This window comes from Neofelis nebulosa, chromosome 2 (genome assembly GCF_028018385.1).
Source record: "Neofelis nebulosa isolate mNeoNeb1 chromosome 2, mNeoNeb1.pri, whole genome shotgun sequence".
Classification (NCBI taxonomy): Eukaryota; Metazoa; Chordata; class Mammalia; order Carnivora; family Felidae; genus Neofelis; species Neofelis nebulosa.
Window position 1 is genome coordinate 130,296,107 of NC_080783.1, and position 23,091 is coordinate 130,319,197.

General features: G+C 35.8%; 1 protein-coding gene across 2 annotated transcripts in view; it reads left to right on the plus strand.

The window, feature by feature from the left end:
• VAV3 (vav guanine nucleotide exchange factor 3) overlaps positions 1 to 23,091 on the plus strand; it is a 362,499-nt gene that overhangs the window by 301,384 nt on the left and 38,024 nt on the right. For both annotated transcript variants that reach the window (XM_058716351.1, XM_058716352.1), the window contains exon 21: positions 19,981 to 20,046. In XM_058716351.1, coding sequence (XP_058572334.1) covers positions 19,981 to 20,046 — 66 coding nt within the window. The remainder of the gene's footprint in view (positions 1 to 19,980; positions 20,047 to 23,091) is intronic.

Below are 23,091 nucleotides of genomic sequence, written 5' to 3' on the forward strand. Positions count from 1 at the left end.
TTTATCCTGCAAACTTGTTAAATTCACAGGAAATTTTTTCTATAAATTCTAGTAGATTTTTTTAAAATAGACACACAGTGTCAGTGAATAAACAGAGTTCTATTTCTTCCTTTGCAATCTGGATGCTTTCTATTTCTTTTTCCTGCCTTGTGACAATGGCTAGAATCTCCAGGAAATGTTGACTAGAATTATGGAAAAGGTATACTTGCTTTATTTCTGATCTTAGGTGGGGGAAGCATTAAGTTCTTTACCATTAGGTATGTACCCTTTGTCCAGTTGAAGATGTTCCATGCTAGACCTAGTTTGTTGAAAGATTTTTTTGTTTTTTAATCAGTAATTCATGTTGGATTTTGCCAAATGTTCTTTCTGCATCAGTGGAAATGATTTTATCGTTTTTAAGCTTGTTAATATGGTGAATCACTGATTGATTTTTCAGATGTCAAACCAATCTTGCTTTCCAGAGATAAACCCCAACTGGTAATGATATATTGTCCTTTTTATTTATTGTTATTTTCTTGTAATGTCTGTCCAGGTTTGGTGATAGTTTAACACTCGACGAATAGAATCAGCATTTTTTTTTTTCCTAAAGTATTTTATAGAATTTATTAGGGAAGCTATCTAGGTCTGGAACTTCCTTTGCAGGAAGATTTTTTTTTTTAATTACAAATTCAGTTTCCTTAGTAAATATATGTCTATGTGAGCTATCTATTTCTTTTTGAGTGAGCTTTGGTATTTTTTGTGTAGAATCTATAGTGATGTCACCTCTCATGTCTAACATAGGTAATTTATTTCTTTGCTTTTTTTTTTCCTAATCAGTTTAATTCGTCGCTTATGAATTTTATTGATCTCATACAACAAGGTTTTGTTTCATTGGTTCTATTGTTTTTCTGCTTCCTATTTCACTGATTTCTTCTCTCTTCTTTATTACTCCCTTTCTTCTAATTTTGGGTTTAAGATGTTCTTATTTTTCTAGTCTTTTAAGGTACTCATTGGTTTGAGAACTCCCTTTTCTAATATAGGCATTTAGTGCTATAAATTTGTAAGTTCTTTTTCTGATACCTAAAAAATCTTTGTGTGTGTTGCATTTTCATTTTTGTTGATGTTGAAATACTTACTAGTATTTCACTTTTTCACTTTCTTCTTCTGAGTCATTTAGAAGTGCATTACTTAGTTTCCAAATATTTGGGGATTCCCAGATAGATTTCTCTTTTTAATTTTTAATTTAGTTCCATATCATAACAGAGTGTAGTTTGTAAGACTTAAATAATTTTAAGTTTATTAGGAATTGTTTTATGACCCAAAATATGGTATATCTTGATAAATGTTCTGTGTACACTTGAAAAGAATATGTTTTCTTCTTTTTTGGGTGGTGAGTGGGTTAGGATATTCTACAAATGCCAATTAAGTCAAAGTAATTGATAGTGTTGCTCAAATATTCTATATCCTTCTTTTTTTGAGAAAGAGAGAGTGAGCCTATAAGCGGGGGTGGGGGCTGGGCGGTGGGTGTGTGAGTGGGGGAGTGATAGGGAGAGGGAGAATCCCAAGCAGGCTCTGCACTGTCATTGCAGAAATGGATGTGAGACTCCTTCTGATGAACTGTGAGATCATGACCTGAGCCAAAACCAAGAGTCAGACACTTAACCGACTGAGCCACACAAGCTCGGTTCTATATTCTTAACAATTAAGGGCATCACCATTCAATCTACCACCATCCTATAATAAGGTCTGAAATCTTTGTATATTCTCCTCCCCCTCTCTCATCCCTTTCCACATCTCTTTTATCATCAAATGCTTCTCGTTGTACCTTCTAAATCACTTTCAGTGCATTTCGTCCTCTTCATCTCTGTTGTCACAGCCTAGTTTTTACTCTAATCAACTGCTACATGACATCTGAGATCACCTCCTAACTGATCTTCTCCCCTCCAGACTTTATTTACCCTGGTTATCCTGCACACCACAGCAAAGTTCAGATGCGATTACATATAATTCCTTGTTAAAGTTTTGCAGTGTCTTGCTTCTGACCATGTAGAATTCACATTTCTTAACCTAAATGCAGGCGTTTGTGAATAAACACAGCTTAATCAGAAATAACATGCCTTTAAAAGAAGCAGTAGAGTGCACTTTTTAAGAACTTGGACTCAGGCAAGAATTCCTAGGTTCAAATTCCAGCTCTGCCAGGTTCCTAGCTGTGTTACTTTGTGCAATATTTAACCTCTCAGTGCCTCAATTCACTCATCTATAAGATGGGGCAATAATAGTATTCATTTTATAGAATTTCCATTAGCACTGTATGTGTTAATATATTAAAGTAAGCCTAGAACTGTACTTTGTACATAAAAAAATGTATAAGAAACATTAGTCGTCGGTGCTCTTGTTGTCATTGTTATTATAAGAAAGGAATAAAAGAGAATTCTGTCCACTTTTGCCTGGCAATAGGAATAAGAGGATACATAAGACAGGAAGGGTTATGCAGAGGAGGCTCTGTTTGAACTGGTGGAGAGAGACAGACACGGGTGTGTAGGAATGATGAACACAAAGCATGTGGGGTTTTTGGAGGCAGCATATGGTTGGGTCATGTTTTTTGAGCCATTCACAATCTCTGTCTTTTGGGTGCATTTAGACCATTGCCATTCAAAGCAGTTATTGAAATATTGGATTACTACCTACCTTATTCATTATTCTTTTTTATTTGTTGCTGTTTGTTACGTATTTCTCTTTTTGTCTTCTACTCTTTTTCTGCCTTTGGTGGTTTAAACTGATCATCTTATATGATTGTGTTTTCTTTCTTAGCATATCGGTTATACTTTTTTTTAATTTTTATTAGTGGTTTCCCTAGAGGTTACTATATAAAATTACAACTAATCCAAGTCCAGTTTCAAATAGCACTATACCACTTCCTTGGTAGTGTGCGTACCTTATAATAACAGAGTAATCCAAATTCCTCCCTCCTGTCCCTTGTATCATTGCTATCATTAATGTCACTTATATGCAAACATACATAGCATGTACATACATATCAGGTATGTAATATGAAAGCATATATAGATATGAGCATACATAATTGAATACATTGCCACTGTTATTCTTTTGAACAAACTGTTATCTGTTAGATCAATTAAAAATAAGAAAATCGTTTTTATTTTTACCTTCACTTATTTTTTCTTTGAGAATCTTCCTTTTTTTAAGTAGATGCGTGTTCCTGACCAATAGTGTTTTCATTCTCTCTAAGGAGCGTCTTTGAACATTCTTGCAAGGCAGGTCTACTGGCAACAAATTCCTGCAGTTTTTGTTTGCCTGAGAAGGTCTTTATTTGTTCCTCACTTTTGAAGGATAATTTTGTAAAGTAGAGAATTCTATATTGGTGGGTTTTTTTTTTTTCTCTCAGCCTTAACTATTTCACATCACTCTCTTCTTGCTTGCATGGTTTCCAAGGAGAAGTCTGTACATCATTGTTCCTTTATATGTAAGGTGTTTTTGTTATTGCTTGTCTGGCTTCTTTAAGGATTTGTACTTTGGGTTTCTGTAGTTTGAAACTGATATGCTCAGGTGGGTTTTTTGGCATTTATCCTGCTTACTATCATCTGAACTTCCTGAATCTTGGGTCTCGTGTCTGACATTAATTTTAACAAATCTCAGTCATTATTGTTTCAGGTATTTCTTCTCTTTGTTTCTTCTTCTGATATGCCCATTACGTACATACTACATCTTTTGTAGTTGTCCCCAAGTCTTGAATATTCTGTTGTTTTTCTCAGTTGTTTTTTTTTCCTCTTTGTTTCTCACTTTGACAATTACTATTGAGATAATCTCAAGGTCAGAGATTGTTTGCTTGGCTATGTCCATTCTGCTAGTAAGCCCATAGGAAGCATTCTTCATTTCTGTTACAGTATTGTTGTTGTTGTTGTTGTTGTTTATTTCTAGCATTTGTTTTTGGTTCATTCTTAGGATTTCTACCTCGCTGCTCACATTGCCCCTCTATTGTTACATCTTGTCCACTTTCTCCATTAGAGGCCTTAGCATATTAATTGTATTTGTTTTAAATTGCCAGTCTGATAATTCTAACATTCCTGAATGTCTGCTTCAGATGCTTTCTATGTCTCTTCAGGTTGTGTTTTTTGCCTGTTGGTGTTCCTTGCAATTTTTTCTTCATAACCAGACATGATGTGCTGGGTGAAAGGAGCTGCTGTCTAGAGGACTTAGGGATGTGGTGGTGAGATGGAGGGGGAGGGGAAGTATTCTGTGGCCCTATGATTAGGTGTCAGTCTTTTAGTAAGCCTATGCCTCTGGACAATGAACTTCACAAGTGGTGTTTCTCAACTTTTTTCTCCCTGCAATGGTGGGACAGGATGGCTAGAGTGAGCCTTTCCCCAGGTCAGTTGGATGTGTTAACACCCCAGGAGATCAGGCTTCCCTTAACTAGTTTCTCCAGAGAGCGGCGTGCTTTTTCCCCTTTGCCAGAAACTGAGGGGATTATTCTCCCATATTTACTATAGGAATCTGACTGAGCTCCTAAGCATAGTCTTAAAATATTGTGGGGCTCCCCTAAGACTGATCCCCCCTGGAATTTTAACTCTCAGAGCTGCGAGCACTGAGCCTCCAGCAATTTGTCAATTTAAGTTCAGGTTTTGCTACCCCAGTGCTGGCACCGAATCCCACAGCAGTTTCTGCTAGTGAGGCTCTGCTTTGGCAAGCTGTGACTCCCTGTATTCACCTATCCATCTCTCCAGTCCTGGGGGCTGACATTTGTCCTGTGTCCTCCCCTCTCTTAGGGATCTAAGAAGAATTGTTTATTTTTTTTTTCAATCTGTTCAGCCTTTTGCTTGTTAGGGCAGAGTGTTGACTTGCACGCTCCTTATGTGGAAGCCCTTTTTACTAAATTGTATTGCCTCCTATTCTTTTTAGACCATAAGAAAGACATTATTATTTGTCATTTCCTCTCAGCAGCCTGGAAGCATGAAGCTTTTCTGGTGTGATGGGTACAATGGCTTTGGAAGCTCTCAGGAAAATTGTAAGAGAAATGAGACCATTGGATAACAAAATGCATGCATATGTCTGTTGAGAGGAAGATGTCTGATAGGAACAAGTAAGGCTAATGTTTAGAACAGAGCAAAACAATTAGCACATTTATTTCAGATCAGCAAATATATATTGAGTGTCAACTCTATAGTCAGCACTCAGACACTGTTCATGTTTCAATTATCAACTCCAATTATTGGTTAGACATTATGTCCCCTGTCTTTAGAAGATCCATTCATGCTGGCTGGGAGCTAGCAGTCTGTTTGAATTTTCAGAGATAAGCTAAAAGTTCATCTAATGTTTTCAACAAGGATGTCGCATGAGTCAAAATTGTCTTATGTGTATTTCTAAGCCATCAAAGGTTTTTTGTTTTTTGTTTTTTTTTTAGCCAACACATTCTAATTTAATCAACAAATTCTTAGGGAAAGAAGCAGTGGCACTGTGGGAAAACCCGATTCGGGTCATGCAGCTGTAGCCAACTAACTGTATGGCTTGGGTCAAGTTATACCATCACTATATGACTTAGTTTCTTCATTTGTTACATGATGGGGGCTGGACCAGAGCACTGCTCACCATTCTGAGTCACCTGAGGCTTTGCAATAATGTCAACACACAACCCCACTTGCAGAAATTGGGGTACTGTTGGTTTGCTTTGAATCCAGTAATGAGTAGTTTCTTTAGAACCTTAGATAAAATTTCATGTAAGACATTGACCAGGGTGATCCAATTAATTCCATGAAGTTATGGCATTCCCAGTTTAATCTTTGGCCATTGATAGCAAACCAAATTATTAAACCTAACTATAAGATAAGGTTTATAGTGAACTCAATACTTGGTGTCTGATAGTTACCAAATAAAGGGAACATTTTCAAAGAATTAGTATACAATTAAAATATATTTGAACAAACTTCGTACTGAACTTGATAGAAGTGTTTTCGTTGATTCAACAGGTACTTCACATCTTGCCATCTCTAAAGCCATCATGATAAAATCAGCTTTTGTTTTATAGATAGTACATATGGAAGGTACATGAAGGAACCTGGTCTGAATGTACCCTTACTCAGTGGCATGATTCAGAATGACATGTTTTAAAAAATGCTGAACAAAAATCTTTCCTCCTTTTTGGGTCTAAATGTATAAAGAATACTGCTGGTTTGATCCTTAGAACTCATGAGAGTTTGTAGGTGTGCTTACAGTGGATCCATGTACTTTAATTTGTCAGTATTCATATTCAAAGAAGATAAGTACTTTATGGTTTGCATCCCAAAGGATGGGACTCCTATATTGTGTGTGTGTGTGTGTATGTATGTATGTATATATATATATATATATATATATATATATATATATATATATATATATATAGTTACTGACGAAGTTACTGACCTTGCCATCTTTTGGCAGTATGACCTTAAATAGATTACCCTCAGTTTTATCATCTATAAAATGCATACAGAATAAAATAAATAATATATGAAAGAGGTCTAGCCCAGTGCTCATTAAACAGTAGCTTCTATTATTCATTCATCCAGATACTAACAAAATGCTTACTATGTGTCTGACTTTGTGTTTTGTACTGGGATGATCGCAAAAAAAGTTTCCTAACCTTGTGGCTTAACGACCTAAGGAATGATAAAAGCTCAGGACAGGTGATGCAGCTGGTTTCCATGTTGAGCTTTATATTAATGGGTTTGTCATCATATTGTTACAAATATATGTAAAGTTAAAACTGTGGATAACAGTCTAGATTAGTTATTGGGATGTTACAGTGGCTTTGCATTTTAATTTCAAAAATGTCTTTTGTACTAGATAAGCACTTTGGCTTATTTGGAAATTTTCAAGAAATTATGCTTTTTAAACTAATCTGTTGTCTGTTTTTTCAAGTGAGTTACTTCACTCATTAGGGTAGAAAGTTGGATTTTATTGTAGACTGTCATGTTTTCTACATACTCTATATCCAGAGAATACAAATTATCCTCCACCCTCTATCAGGAACTTTCTATGAATAGCTATTAGAGTCTAGTCTGTATTATTATTATAACAACAGTAATTTCTAATGCTATCGAACTGAGTGGGTATCTGCGTTTTCATTATAACTTCTTTCAAACAATGAGTTGACAATTGAGCTGTAAAAATATTCTCTGTTCTGTCTTTGAAGGGATTCATTTTGGCAGCTTTTTCTTGTCATCTTTGTTGTCTTCTTTCTCTTTCCTTGAAAGTTCTATAAAATTATCTTCAAGTGAAATGAATGTAAAGTAGGAAATTGGCCATTTAGAGTATGTTTCCTACTGCAGGTGTAAGGCATAGTTTTTATGGAGAGTAAGGACATATGGAACCATTCTGATCATGTCACTGAACTGATCATAAACCTGTTGCTTTAAGTCATTTCAGTATGTGATAATAAGGATTTAATGGCTAAGGAGAACATCCTTCATGCTGAAAAGAGACTGTTCCTATTAAAGGTTTTATTTTCCACAGGAGAGATACAGATTAAACTTACTAGAGAGGGAGAGAGGGCAAGAGAAAGAAACAAACAAATGTAAAATCATGCCATGCCATCTATGGGTTTTATTTTTGTTTTTAGATTTTTTTTTTTACAATAGAGAGTTTTAAGTATTTTCTTCTTAGAATAAAGCTTATGAAACAATGAGGATCCTGTGCTATTTCATGAGGTTTTATTTGCTCCTTTGTCATTTATGAATACCCAAATGTTCCACAGGGAGAATTTTGTAAGCTAATTGGAACCAAAAAGCAATTATAAGAAGTAGAACTGTAATCAGTGTGCCAAAAATATATATTTTTATCCACAATGAAAGTTAAATAACCTAGAAAATAGTTGTGATACTTCACACTTGCAAATCATGCATCTACATGATCTTTATTCTAAGAAGTGAAAATGTTTTTACACACCTTCTGATTAATTCACAGAAATCTCCATAAAGAGGGTAAATTAGAATTGTGGTTTTAAAGGGCCAGATTTGTCATCCATCTATGTAAGATGGCATTTGTAGAATTAAAATTAGACTCTGTTTCAGACTTGTTGTCTCCTGCCTTAGTTCTGTTTGTTAGACTATCCTACCTTTGTTTTGGGAGAGACAGTTATAATTTTTAACACCTCTAAAGAAAACAGATTTTTAGAGGCAGTTTAGTTCTTTTTTGGTAGAACAATTAGGAAATACAACATTGCTTTTTGTAGAAGTTCTTCCTTTTTTAATTTTTTTTTAACTCTTTGCTTCAAAAGAAAAACTAAAAAGTCAGACAATAAATAAAGCTTGGAGAAAGCTTGGGAGATTCTCCACAGGGAAGCATTCCTACTCATACTGCCTCCATAGGCAAGGAGCCTGGGAGAAGGGTGGTTCTTGACTTGGCCACGGGCAAGAAGGTGTTAAATTCCCCTTTGCTATCATCTTAGCCCTCAAGCACAGTGGTCATGGTCGAGTTTGCATGCAGCAGGTGGACCATTGTCTTAGTTTACCATGTCAAGAAATTTTATTTCCCATATGCCTACTATATTTAGTGTGCAGAGAATCCAACTTTTTAACAGATATATTTTCCTCATTTTAACCTGGAAAAAAATAAGGGTTCAATTGGGTGGGAGGAATCTTTTTCATACGAAACATGTTTTTTTTTTTTCAAACCTTTAGCCATTGATTCATAGTTTACATTCTGCCTGAATTTTCCCTTCTACCTCCCATTCTCTTAGCTAAATCGTTCTTTACCATCAAGCTCGATTTTGAGGTTACCTCCTTTGAGGTCTTCTCTGAACCAGAGAGCTTCTATCCTAACACTTTTAGTGGGTCCTTATGGTCTGTTCATTCTTCTCCCTGCCTGGTTAGAGCACCCTAGAAAGATAGGAACTATGGCTTTCATATCTTTAGTGTTGAGCATAAAGTAGGCATTCAGTCCATGAATAAAGCTGTTCAGAGCTGCTATTTCGTTATTTACAAGTTTTCAAATTTATTGTTTATGAACCCAAATTACACTTTATGATGTTATCTGAAAGACCATTAAAATATTCATTCATCTTGTCAGATTTAAATTTATCTTTGTTCTCTCAGAATAGTCTTAAAGCTATTTAACCTTATGTCCTCAAATTCCTCATCTATAAAATGGAGATTTTAGTACTTAAATGACACACAAGGGTTTCGTAAAAATCATAGGAAGTAAACCTGAAATAAAATTGAAAAGAAGAAAAAGTGTATTTCTGTATGGCTAATGATGTTGATAGATATACTTCATTTTCCAGAAGTGGGAAAATTGTTTTTTTTTTAATTAAAAAAATTTATCTTCCCCATGTTTAATATGAAGAGTCCCACTCACATATATAAGCTCATAGATGACTACTCTGCCCTCCCAGTTTCTGTACCCAATTCCTGAAATTTCTTTAATCACATATTAAACTTTTTACTCATAATTAAATATAAAAGCACAAGTGATAAATTCTGAAGGGAATAGTTAATATAAACAGATAGGTAAGATCATGAGCCCTTTACTCAGAGCAAGGTTGGATGAGGAAGGCCTAAGATAGCCCAAGGAGAGTGAAGGAGATTGAGAAGGAAACTGAACAGGGGTTTACAGGAAACAAACTTGGCTTAGGGAATAGTTTGCTTACTTGTGGACTCAACTGTAGGAACTATTGACCTTTTTTGTGTTGAGAGCCTTAAACAATCTGTCCTGTAACCCAGGCCCTGCCCAGAAATTCTCTAAGGCTCAGAAAGAGAGCTACAGTGGAATGGAGTTAGTAGGTGTTTTTTCCCCCGACATCTCTCCCTGCAACTTTATAGTAGCCAAATCATTTCAAAGGAGACTTCTCCTTTGCTCTACATGAAGACTTTTTGGATTTCTTCTAGATCACACAGGAATATTAGCTATGATAGAATTTTCTAAAACTGTATTTTTTTTCTCCTGACGTAAAATTCAGGTGTTAGGCTGCATCATAATCAGAGGCAAATAAGAACACAGACAAAAAATTTTTTAAAGAATAAAAATCTTTGTGAAGAAAACTGATTCTTGACACCAAAAGGCTCATCGCTTTGTCATTGTAATCCATAGAATAAACATCTCTGGGAACTGTTTTTCCCCATTCAGGTTCCTACTGCAGAGCATTTCTTTGTGAAATCCCAAACTTGGTCTTGATCATCTTAGTGATACCTTTTTAAGCAGTGCCAGAGCACAGTTTTAAGGTATTCCCCAGTTAAACTTGGCTTTGCTTCTAAACTGCCTCTCAGCACTTGTCCGTCCCTTCTATAAAATCAGGAGAAGCCAAGGCAGAATTGAAATTGTGGATGTAGGGGTTAAAAAGCTATGTGAAAATAGTACAGTTTATTTAGTAATAGTATGTCATGCAGTCATGAGACCTTTATTTTGACAGGTGTTTACCTCAAAATATTGCATTAAATCAGGGTCCCTAATTACAGGGAAGAAGAAAAAGGCAGAGCGTGACTGTAATAGAACAGGGGAGGCCTGGGAGAGATGATTATAGACGATAATAGACATTAGTGAAGGCCCGTAAGAAACATTGTCCCTGGATGAATGCCAACTGGCTTTGATTGAATAGATCATAAACTGAGTTTGCAGGAATGTTTCCAAGTATACACACTGTATTGTGGGAATTGGCAAACCTCCTGACAAAGTAGGTGAGGTCCTAATTGTTAATTCTCAAGATGGGCATTTTTAGTTAACAGCTCTTAACTTGTACTTTTCCTATGTTTGGTACAGGGCAAAATGTAGGTTATAATCTACCTGGAGGAGGACACTGCTGTCTAAGGAGAAGTTAAGACCATGAAGTATTACCTCCTTTTTATCCCAATAGAAAGTAACATCATTAAGGGGACAGTTCTGAGAAATTCTGTTGTGTACTTTTTCTTCTATTATTTTATTACCATATAAGCGGCATTCTGCCGTAATTACTACAAGTGTTTCAATCACAGAATACCTTCCGTGGACCATCAATCTGAAATTACATCTGATATAACTGTTGATTTGACAGCACGAGTGGTTTCAATAGAGTGTACACAGGCATGTAGCCTTAAGGCTATGTTTCAAATAATTTGTCAAATTATAACATATTGGATTTTAATTATTCATGGTAATCTGAATTCCTGAAGAGTGAATGAATGAATGAATGTAATTTCTAAAAAGTCAATCCTGTGTACCCTGGAAAATAGAGGACTTTACACCAAGTTAAAATGAAAGTCATTTAGGACCTGAAATGTCGTTATCTTCTATAAATAAGTGTAATCAGATTAAATTACTGACATACTATTCCTAATTAAAAATTTGTGGATCAAATACGTCTTGGTAACAGTAACTGACTGGAGAACTACAGGGACTTAGGAAAAGTGCTCATATAAGCAAAGCACTTTGGTGGTAAAAGACACCTCAGAAATCCTTGGGTCAAACTCTGTCATTTCACAGGGGAGAATATTGAAGCCATGAAAGGTTAAATGACTTACTCAAGGATCAGAAGAACAGGAATAGAACAACAGACTCCCAACTGTCTATGCATATCAAATTATTACCTCATAGGTTTTTTTCTCTAATCCAGAATTCTGCAAAAATCTACGAAAATAACCAGAGCAAAGCTAATTAAGGAAACATTATCTGAATGAGATCCTTGAAGATGGTAACCAAGTTTATTCATTTTTAATCCCCTAGGATGTAGCATAATGCTTCACACATATCAGGTAGTCAGTACACTTTTCATTATAGCAGTAATTTTGTTCTTAGTAGAAAGGAAATTCTTTTAAAATATCTAATTCTTAGTAGAAAATTACTTAGGAGAAAAATATCTAATGCTGCCATGACCATTTGACGTGGATGGTGCTTCGTGATTACTTAGGACTAAAATCACCAAGGATAAGAAAACATCCATTAGTAGTTTGCCAAGAAAAACAATTTTCTGTATTTTGGACCTTTGTCAAGCCTGGTTTACTTTTTCAGTTATATGGCCTCTCCCCAAATAGGATTTCTTCCAAGATGTGGTAGAACCTTGTTCTTCTATCCAGATTTTGTATTAAGTAACCACTTAGGATTTGGCTTACCTACATGCAGATTGGTTTTTGCTTGCTAAATTTTTTTTTTATTTCATCAAAGATATTCTCTTGTTTAATTCCCCAGAAAATCAGAGTTACAAGATTTTGGTTCAGGATTACATCATGTACAATATCTTACCTAGTGAGACTTTAGAGGAAAAGCCTCAAGATGCCCAAAACAAGAGAGTTCCCTTCCCTGCTAGAGAAATCCAGGAACCCCATAGAATACATTTTTTTTGGATAACAAGAAAAATGTTCTGCAAAGTCTCAAGCTGCTGTTACATTCATCTCACATATAATAAGTGTAGAAGTATAGCTTATGGCTTTTTAGTGGGGTTTTTTCTTAGTGTACATTTCACAACTTTAAATTTTTTTTAGAGTTTTTGACACTTCCTTCTGCCAAAATCTCAGTGATGTAGTAAACACAAACAATTTTGCATGCATTCAGAAAGACATCACATCTAATCGAGGCTTTTGTCGTATGTTTTGATGATTCGATGCAATTATAAACCCTTACAGATTGGAAGTAAATTTAATTTCAAAGATCCTAGACCAAGATGCAAGCTTTTAAAAGTTATTCGGAATTCTCAGCCCATGACAGCCACTTAACTGCAAATGAACAAGGCTAGGAATATGAATTTTATATAGTCTTTTGAAAAACTTTGGAAGTGTACGCATTGGACAAAAGTTAAAGATCCTATTCTGTTTTGACTAGCAAATGATAAAAGCGCATGGCTGTGGTTTTGTTCTTATGTGCGTGCATGAGTATTTTGGAACTCATTGTAATGACCATTCAGTATAACCCTATACATTATGCTTGGCAAATTTTCAAGTTGTTCACTGGTGGAAAAATGCATACCTTACTCATCAGGTAAGAAACCGTTAATGATAAAAGAATGTGTGTACTTGGAAGAAAACATGGGCACATTTGAGATAAAGAAATGGACTCTCTGAATGTAGTATTTATGGTTCAAGATTTTGAGAATCTGTGTTACTTGTGGCCTAGCAAACTGTCTTAAGTATAAGGAGGATGGTGAGACTATTCACTAGGCTAGGCATTTCTGTAGTAATAACACATGAATAGCCAACAAAAGAAACTTTTGACCTGAGAAGACTGATTGGGAATAATCAAAAAGCAGCATTGTGGGGAAAAAATAGAAAATTGTTATTTTTAGCATTCATCAAGTGCTTTCACACATGTTAATTCTTTGATCTTTGTATTACCCTAGTGAGGCATGTGTGGCAGATCTTGTCATCATTCTTGTTTTACCACTGAGATTTGCCTAAGGTTACACAGCTCTTGTTTTTTTTATAGCAGAGCTGGAGATAGAATGACCTCTTCCAGTGCCACATCCCTACTGTGTGGTAATGACTTTCTGTGTTTTCCAAGAACTAGCACTGGTGTATATCTAACTGATAACAATTGTTACAGTATGATGGCAGCTAGGATCGCAGATGGCCCCTTAACCAAAGGTCAGTTTCAGACAGGATTTTTGTCCTGGTCTTCTCTCCTTTTCCTGTCCTTTGCATGTACTCACAAAGCCTGTCAGGATAATTGCAAAAATAGTGTGTGGTACAAGCTATCCGTCATCTTTCCATCCATCTGGTCAGTAAATTAATTTGTGTATTTGCCTGTATTCCCACAATTCATGGCTACCCTGTCTGTTTTCTTCCCCCACATGCTCAGACTGTACATTTCTGACAGTGAGAGAGGACTGGGTAGGGTGACAGTTGCTCTGGCCATTTACCCATGTGTGATAAATTGCTTAGTAATCTCCACAGCACCTTCATGCATACATTGAAAGTGTTTAGGGCATTGTAACTGGGGAAAATTTCCAATCTTTCATAAATAACCATTAATCTGTCCCTTTTAAATTCAGCTTTCCACATCTGTTTCAAATTGTTCAGTGCTATTCCAGGAGTGCATTAAAGCTCCAATCCAGGTGGTATTAAGGGGATAAATGAGCCACAGGGAAAAGACACTCTGTATTTTTCTTAAAGCAATTCTTGCTCCTTTTTTGCAAAGTTAGGAGCCAAGCAATTTACGATTAAGATTTTTGGAGGATATCCTCTATCATTTTAAGCCATCCTTGTCTATGGGTTTTAAAAAGGCAGCTTTAGCTGTGCCTTGCTAGCATACATTAATGTTTTACTCTGTACGGGTAGATGTAAATATCCTTTCTATGAGCAAATTTAAAGTCCTTTTAATTCATTATGGTTCACTGTGGATTCTTGTTGGGGAAAAATGACCCATAACCTAAAAATGAAAAAAATTTCAGCTAGAAGTAAGGAAGTGTCTGAATGTGCATTTACATTTGTGATATTCAGGAATTTCAGAGAAAGTTATCAATAATTCTAGTTTAACACATTTTTGTAAAGGAAGCAACTCGCTTTTCAGGACAGAAGGCATTATTTTATGAAATGTCAATAGTATTTTGTTTGTGTCTGCTCTACTTTTATTTAATGAAAATTATAAAAGTACATCTTTTCTTGCTGTGTATAGCCCATGACGTGTTTTCTCAAGTACTTTCCAAAGAAAATATGTTCTTAAGAATTAACTAATCTGTACTGTGTTAGATTAACAAAAGTCACATCACGTAATTTAGAGAATGCCCTGCAGAAAAAATGCATATGAAGACGGCACTGTATGGTCAGATGACATGTAGCAATGAAACAGGAATGTTTTCAAATGGACCTTGAAGAAGTCAAGGGACTCCCAGGAACGAATGTCAGACAGGAGGATAACTGAAAGATTTCCTATCCCTGGCATTTGTAAGAGGCATAAAAGGAACGACAGGTTGATTTTCTGACCCAGAATACAGTGCCCACACCAGAATGTAAAGAAGAAAACTCAGCTGCATGCCTCTCATCAAAGTTAGTAAAAATTTCATAAATAGATCATCACATAAAGTGCACAAAATCATTGGCTTTGAAAATGGTTTATTTCATCGCAACAGTCTGGTGTTCCATCCACGCGTAGGGATTGACAGCTTCTCCACCCATTGGCATTAATGAATTATCAATGTACATCCCACACACATCCACCAGGAAAGCAAAGACACTCCTCCTACACATTACTTTGTTTTTAAATCTTCCAAATGTTGTAGGATGGTTATTACCTTAATAAGTGGAAAATCATTGAATACAGCTCATATTCTCTCCCATAGCTAGAACTGACATCTCATAGGAATTAGTGAGGAAATGCAGTTTTATTCATGTGTTAAGATATGTTAAATTATCTCTCACTTCTTTGTCATCTCAGGGAAACCTAAGACCATTAAAGAAATGTAACCTGCATTGCTATGCTAAGGCATTTCATTAAGGAAAGAACAATTCAGAATGACCTTGGTAGTCTGTTGAGTGAAAATTTCCCCCTCCTGAGAGAACTCCAGTCGTGTTCTTGAAATGCAGTGAAAAAGAACAAAATGGTTTTTGATACAGTAACCATATGTCCTGGTTTACCCATAACGGTCCCAATTTATACCTTGTGTCCTGACATCATTATTAATCACTACCCTTTCCTCTCAAAAGATCCTGGTTTGGGCAGAAAATTGCATGTTCACCCTAGTTTTAGAACATTTCTTACACAACTATGCCCCTTCCCCTACTGTCTAGGACAGTTTGAGTTCCCATACATGCTTTTCAGGTAGAACTCTTGGTTTTACAAAGGAAGAAAGACAAAAAAGGGGCGCCAGTCCATGCATCTTGAGAAACTATAAAATTCGTTACTGTGTCTTTTGCTCTTGCATTCTTTGTGTTCTTGCCTCCTTTCTCTCTATTTTATGCATTGCCTTCTTCAACACAGTGTGTACTTACAGAAAATGTCAGAGACAGGTCAAGCAATGCCACTATAAGAATATTTTCATATAGAAACAGTTTAATGCTGCTCAGTGCTTGACAGTATAAAAGGAAAGTGTGGTGTGTTTTATTCTTTTCAGCTAAGAGGATTTGGAGGTCATGCTACTCATTGACATGGGACTATCAGATTGAGAAATACCTCAAATTATAGACATTTGTTAAATGCTTACTATGCATTTGGCACTCTCTTGTAAAAGAAAAAAATGATGAAGATATTGTCCGGTTTCAAAGAATTCAGTTGAGTAATGGAGAAGACCATGCAGAGCAAGAATGACATCCATGTGGTGGGATAGCACTCCTAGTATGTGAAGGTGCACTAGAACAGGGTGAGATTACATCTGCACCTGCAGACTGATGATGGTTTTAGAGAAGAGATGACAGATTAGTGTGTGCACCAAGCTTTGGTGGAGGAATAAGTCCAAGTATCATTCTATATTTGGGGGACCCTGTGTTAGTTTTGTTTTGGGGAAATAAGTGGGATTATGTTGGCCAACAGGCGCTGTCACAAAATATCTCTGCTTCTCTTTAACTTTGCTTTCCATAGATGAGACCATTTGTTCTTTTTCTGATGAAGAATGTGAATTGACAGTTCACCATTCTTACAATAGCTATCATTTTCCATCTTGTTGATTTATCTTCAACTACAGTTTTGAAAGACCATCATAAAGCTCTCTCTTTGGCTTCTCCCCTGCAAAATAGACTTATTTCCCTTAGTGCACTCTTATTTTACTTTTTAAAAACAGTCACCCTTATCCTTTTCTCTTCTGAGTCTTCTCCTGTGTACGGCTCCCACACACATACCCATATATATTGTACTCAAGTAGCATTGCAGTGCATTTATGTCAAAAAGGTCTGGCAAGGCATACAGCCCCCCACATATCATACTTGTTTACTCGTACCTCTGTGTCATGCCTAAAATAAATAAAGCACTCAGAGGATGCAGTCAAATGAGAGTAACACTTCATTCCAACCTTAGAGCTAGTGTGTTCTCATCACCCTCTAGTCTGTGACTCTCCTCCCTCTGGTGCATCCTTCCTGCCTCCTGGTTACACTAATTCCTTTAAGCTCTGTTCTCTGTCTTCTTCTATCTACAGTTTCCTCCATGACACTCCTGCTCCATTGACTTTAAGTTTCCCCTCTGTATAATTGCCATTAAATCCAGGTTATGTGTTCGGATGGATTATATCATCACTTCCATTCTTGACTTTCCCCCTGGTTTTTAACTCCCACGGTCTTCTCTTCCTCACCCACTCCTCAGGCAAGCCCCACAGACTGCAGTGCAGTAATGTGTCCAGCAAAGGTCCCCTTTCTCTCTTACCATGATACAGTCCTCTAATGATATTCTCACCTACCAAGCCATGCCCATCTTGCACATGGATGCCAGTTTACTTCTTCTACAACACATAACCCCTTCATGGAAACCCCCTCACCAGTGATAAACTCAGATGTCTCAGTCAAACTGGCTCTCTGCAACCTTTTAGCTCTATTTTCCTCTGTCATCCTCTATGAGTCTAATGCTTGTGTAGAGAGGCAGTGCTGAGCTCTGAACTTAGAACATCTGAATTTGAAATCTGGTTCTGTCACTTTCTGGCTCTGTGATCATGGGGTGATCATTTAACTTCTCTGTGCCTCATCTTCCTCACCCATAAAATGGGGATAGTAATTGGGCCTATCACAAAGAATCATTGTAAGGATTATGAAATGCTCAGAGTAGTGTGTAGCATACAGAAAGGGTCCAATGAGTATAAGCCATTATTAGACTCCATTTGCTTTTCCTATGCACAACCTGTATTTTCATATCCCTATGACTTTCTCATGCTTTATTTTGTTTTTGGAATGTTTTCCTCCATTTCCATCTCTATTCATTCAAACCCTGCACATTTTATGTTCGTATTCCCCCTCCCTCTTCCATGCAGCTTTTAGGCAAATATTGAAAACATCTCTCCAATTTCCATAGCCTCTCTTCTGCACCTAACAGTGTTTGGCCCTTTCAACCTTATATTATAATTATGTGTATACGTATCTTTCCTCTGAAAATATAGGGGAAACAGAAACTGACCTATAAAATTGTGCGTTTTCCTCAGTGCCTAACCAAATTGATATTAGATACTGTATTTGTTGAATAAATGAATATTCCACTTGTTCACTTACCTTTTCCCTGATACACAAGTGCAATACAGTTTTAGAAACTTGCCCAAATTAACATCTTTTCTTTGCTTATTTAATTGATTTCTCTTTGTCCTAACCCCACCCTTCCCCCTTTTCAACTACACTTCCCCTTTCTTCCCCACTCCCTTCCTGCCTCTTCCCTTTTCTTCTTTTCTTCCTCCTCCTCATTTTCTTTAACTCTGTGTTCCCACTTTGTAAAATTTTCTCAACAACCTCATAGCCAAGCTGTCTAGGCACAAAGGGATACTGCTTCAGGAGGGAAATATTTTATCATTTTTTGTTACTTTTCTTTGTCAAAAATAACTGAGCATGTGACATCCAGTCATAATGCTATTTACTCATCTGCATTACTGAGAATCGGGCAATTGTTAAATAGCAAATAAAAATAAGCCCAATTTTTAGACAAGGAGAAGTAATCTCCCAAGCACTTCTAAATTCCATGTTCTGATTGTCACCCTGTGTTTTGAGTATAATTTGTCTTTCCGGAGAAGGGAAACAACTGTAGGTTTAGTGTCATGAGATTCTTTGTGTGTGACGTAAAACAGAATGTTACGTTGTTTCAGGTGTGCAACATAGTGATTTGACAGGTCTGTATGTTGCCCTGTGCTACCATCTATCACCGTACAGCACTACTACAATACCATTGACCGTGTTCTCTATGTTGTACCTTGTATTCTGGTGACTTACCCATTCCATAACTGGAAGCCTGTATCTCCTACTCCCCTTCACCCATTTTGCCCATCCCCATCCCTCTACCCCATTCCCACTGGCAATGACTAATTTGTTCTCTGTGTTTATGGGTTTATTTCCGCTTTTTGTTTGTTCATTTGTTTATTTAGAGTCTACATAAGTGAAATCATATGGTGTTGGTCTTTCCGTGACTTAATTTGCTGCCGAAGATGGCAAGATCTCACCCATTTTTATGTCTGAGTAATATCTCATTGTATGCATACACCACATCTTCTTTATCCGTTCATCTATCAGTGGACACGGGTCGCTTCCATATCTCGGCTATTGTAAATAATACTGGAATAAGCATAGGGGTGCATATATCTTTTCAAATTAGTGTTTTTGAGTTTTTTTGGGTTAATACCCAGTAGTGGAATTACTGGATCATATGGTACTTTTTTTTTAAATCTTTTGAGGAAAATCAATATTGTTTTCTACACTGTCTCTACCAATTTACATTCCCTGATGAGTTATTTTTAAAAGAGGAATTTGATAAAGGGTCTCCAAGAGTAAATTCTTAAGTATTTTTTTTGTCCATTCAGTGCTTATGTTTCCCTTATTCTGCCAATTTCTTTCCTCCCTTTTCTCATTTACAATGTCATTTTTACATATTCTTTCCTCTAACATCTTAATTGTCCTCTTTTCTTGATCAGTGCCCTAGCCTTTCTCCTAAATCTGAAAACCACCTAAAACGTCATATCATGTTGTTTTCCATAAGTCTTGAAATGTCTCCTGTCTTATTGGAGAACTCTTAGGAGTTCTGTTAAAGATAGCAACAGTAACCATTTAAATCACATCTCTAATTAATTGTGAGCCTGCACAAAACCAATGTATCTACTTGTATTAGTGAATACAAAATAGAAAAATCAAATATGCTATTCTCTCTATATAGGATTGAGGAGTGTAAAGTGAGTAAGATTGAATGGTAGTTTGGAAAGTCAAACTTGAATTCTTATTTTAAAATTATCATCTAAAACAATATATAAAGTTTAATTTCAAAATCTCTCTGCTTCTGCTTTTCTTCCTGAGCCATAATAAGTAAATAAATGCTTAGGACTGGATAAAACACGTAAGTAATTTTGAGAACTCTGAGTAGCAACACTATGTATACAGCATTATGAGATTATCATTTGTGGTAAATGGGTTCTCAACACTGGTATTTTCCCCCCTAATTTAGGGTAGAAATTTAACATCTGGAGAGGTTGGATTTTTTCCAAGTGATGCTGTCAAGCCTTGCCCCTGTGTAAGTATGAGTACTTTCTTTCCATTTTTTTCTAGTTTTGATGCTATAATTAATTGTGCAAGAATGTACAAAGGATACAATCTTGTCACTCAATAATTTTATTAATGTTTTCTAGAGGGATCATATTATTTCAAGTTTGAATGCATGGTCAATGTTATTAAAAATTCTAAAATCACTATGATTCCACTCCATTAAAGATACTTTTTAATGGTATATGCAAGGGAAAATTTAACAGTAGAATTTACAAAATTAAACTTCTGTGGGGTGTTAGAAAGAATAAACCAAAGCTACAGATTAGATGCATTTTCCCCCTTTCCATGGAGGTGAGATTTATTTTATTTTATTTTATTTTTTAGTTAGTTTCCATGGAGGTGAGATTTAATTTATTCCTAGCCATTTTGGGTTATAGAGAGATATTATACTTCAACTAGTGTGTTTGAAAGCATAATAGAAAGCATGAAGGTCCACAAAATCTTTAATCAAATCTCTAAATACGTTTTTCTGTGCTTTAGTTTGTCATTACTATTTCTTTAATGTCATAATGGCATTTTCGGATGTCATTAGATACAAGGAGAATGAATGAGTATTTACTCAAATATTATGGATGAATATAACATAAAATGTACTCTCTGGTACCTTATTAGATTTATAAGTTTCTGTTTAAGGTGACATTATTTTATCATAATTTGGTGTTTAGGGTGGATTTTTCTATGAAACTTTTGAAGTTCATAATGGTTTGAAGTAAATGAAATTCCTTTACTAATATAATGGAGTTAATGTTAAAGAAAACTATCCTTAAATTATCTCACTTGCTATAATATTTCAATCCTTTCTATATTTACAGACTCTCTTTAATATTATAAATGTGCATGTCTGCCATCCTTTATTTCAGAATGTAGTCTGTAGACTAATTCACTCTACTCATTCCAGCTTCATTAATTTCAAAAGTGAAGGGAACCAAAAAGCATTTGCTATTCTATTGATTCTGTGATCTAATGTCACATGTTTTTTTTTTTTATCTAATAATCTTTAAAAACTGTTTAACTTTGATACCACTCTTATTTGTGTAAGTAAAATGAGTTTTTAGTTAGTTTTCTGTTGCTTGTATGAACAAGATTTAGGATTCCTATACTTAAAACAATGATATTTATATGTAGGCAGGTAGCAGGAAATCTCCTACATTCTAACATTAAGATGTTTGGGAACCTAAAGACATCAAATCAAGAATATTAAACATTTCATATACCAAGTGCTATTATGCTTGTACAGCCTTTTACATAAGGCATAAAATGAACATTTGAACTTTTATTTTAGGAATATTCTGGCACATAAGTAGATATTTAATACATCTTGTTGTATGGATGAACAAAGCGGTGAAAAAGCAAGCCAAAGTTCCTAGCTGAACCTAGGTAATTAACAATGGTAGACAGTAATTATATCAGCTTATATTTAATGGTATTTGGTGACTCAGTTACTAGAAGGAAAAACGCATTCAGAATTTAAAGCTGGTAAGGAGTTGTAGAGGAATACTTAATTATGGATGGGGCTACTAGCTAAATGCTGTTTTATAGCTCAAAGTTAATAAATAGTTATTAAAATTTTAGTGCTTACTTAATACAATTATAGATTCATTCGTTGGTGGTAGGATATGTTAGGTGAAGATTAGTAGGAGGAGAGATGGGAGGAAGGATAGATTGAAAGAGTTCAGAAGGTGGTATCTCTTTTGACCCTGGGACATTTTGTTTATCAGGGAATGGAATATTCCATTCTGAGTTCAAGAGTTATTCTTCTGTATGTGCTGTGCTAGTTTCTTTAAATGTTCAGAGAGAAAGTTAGAACTGAGAAAAACACAGGAGCATAAATGAAACAATTTTATTTCTGGTAATACGGTATCTGGAGACCAAGCCTGGAGCTGCAGCATAGTGCAAATTTGGGTATCTCTGTGACTCCAGGAGTCCTTAGTGGATGAACAAGAAGAAAACAGTTCCATAGAGGAAGATATGCCTTTCCTCATCTTGGACCTGGGTTGGGAAGAAAAAAGAAAGCAGTCTCCCCTAAGAATTCCTAGCCTTAGATCCAAAAACCACCCAGGTGTGGGGCTTGAATTCATACCAGCTCTGTGACCTAAATAACTGTAAGCTACAAACAGTTTAAAATGATTCCACGTTGATTGTTTCCAGTACAAGTACAGATTGTTTCTGGATTGGAGCCTCATTGCACATGGTCCTCAAAGGATTCCTATCGATACAGTCCTAGGGAATATAAGTTCACAACATGGGATCATCAAATTCCTAATTAAAGAAACCATCTTAAGCAAAGTTCAGCAGGAAAAATAAAATTCAGAATTAGACACACAAAGACAGCAGATACTGTAATTATCAGATACGAAGTTCAAATTTTTATATTTAATATGGCTGAAGAAATAAGAGAATAAAAGTCTAAGAAGAGAACAGGTCACTAAGTTAACTGGATATATTTCACAAAGAATCAGACAGAATAGTGAAATGAATACTTTAATGGAAACATTACATCATATGTTAGACACAATTGGATAGAAAATTGGAAGACAAATCTGAAGAAACTTCTCAATGAGTAGTCCAGAGAGATTAAGAAATGGAAATCTAACAGAGAATGGAATGATAAATTTCATATGCATGTTATTGAAAGAGAGAATAGAGATGATTGTGAAAAAGCAACATTCAAGGGGTGCCTGGGTGGCTCAGTCAGTTAAGCATCTGACTTCTGCTCGGGTCATGGGTTCATGGTTTGTGAATTCAAACCCTGCATCGGGCTCTGTGCTGACAACCTGGAGCCTGCTTCAAATTTTGTGTCTCCCTCTCTCTGCTCCTCCCCTGCTTGTGCTCTGTTTGTCTGTCTCTCTCTCTCTCTCTCTCTCAAAAATAAACATTAAAATAAAAGCACTATTCAAATAAGTAATGGCTGAAAATATTCCAGAACTTACAATAAAACCAATCTTAAGAGTCAAGAAGGATATATAAAATTAATCAACAGCTAGATGCATTTTAGTGAAACTTGAGAACATCT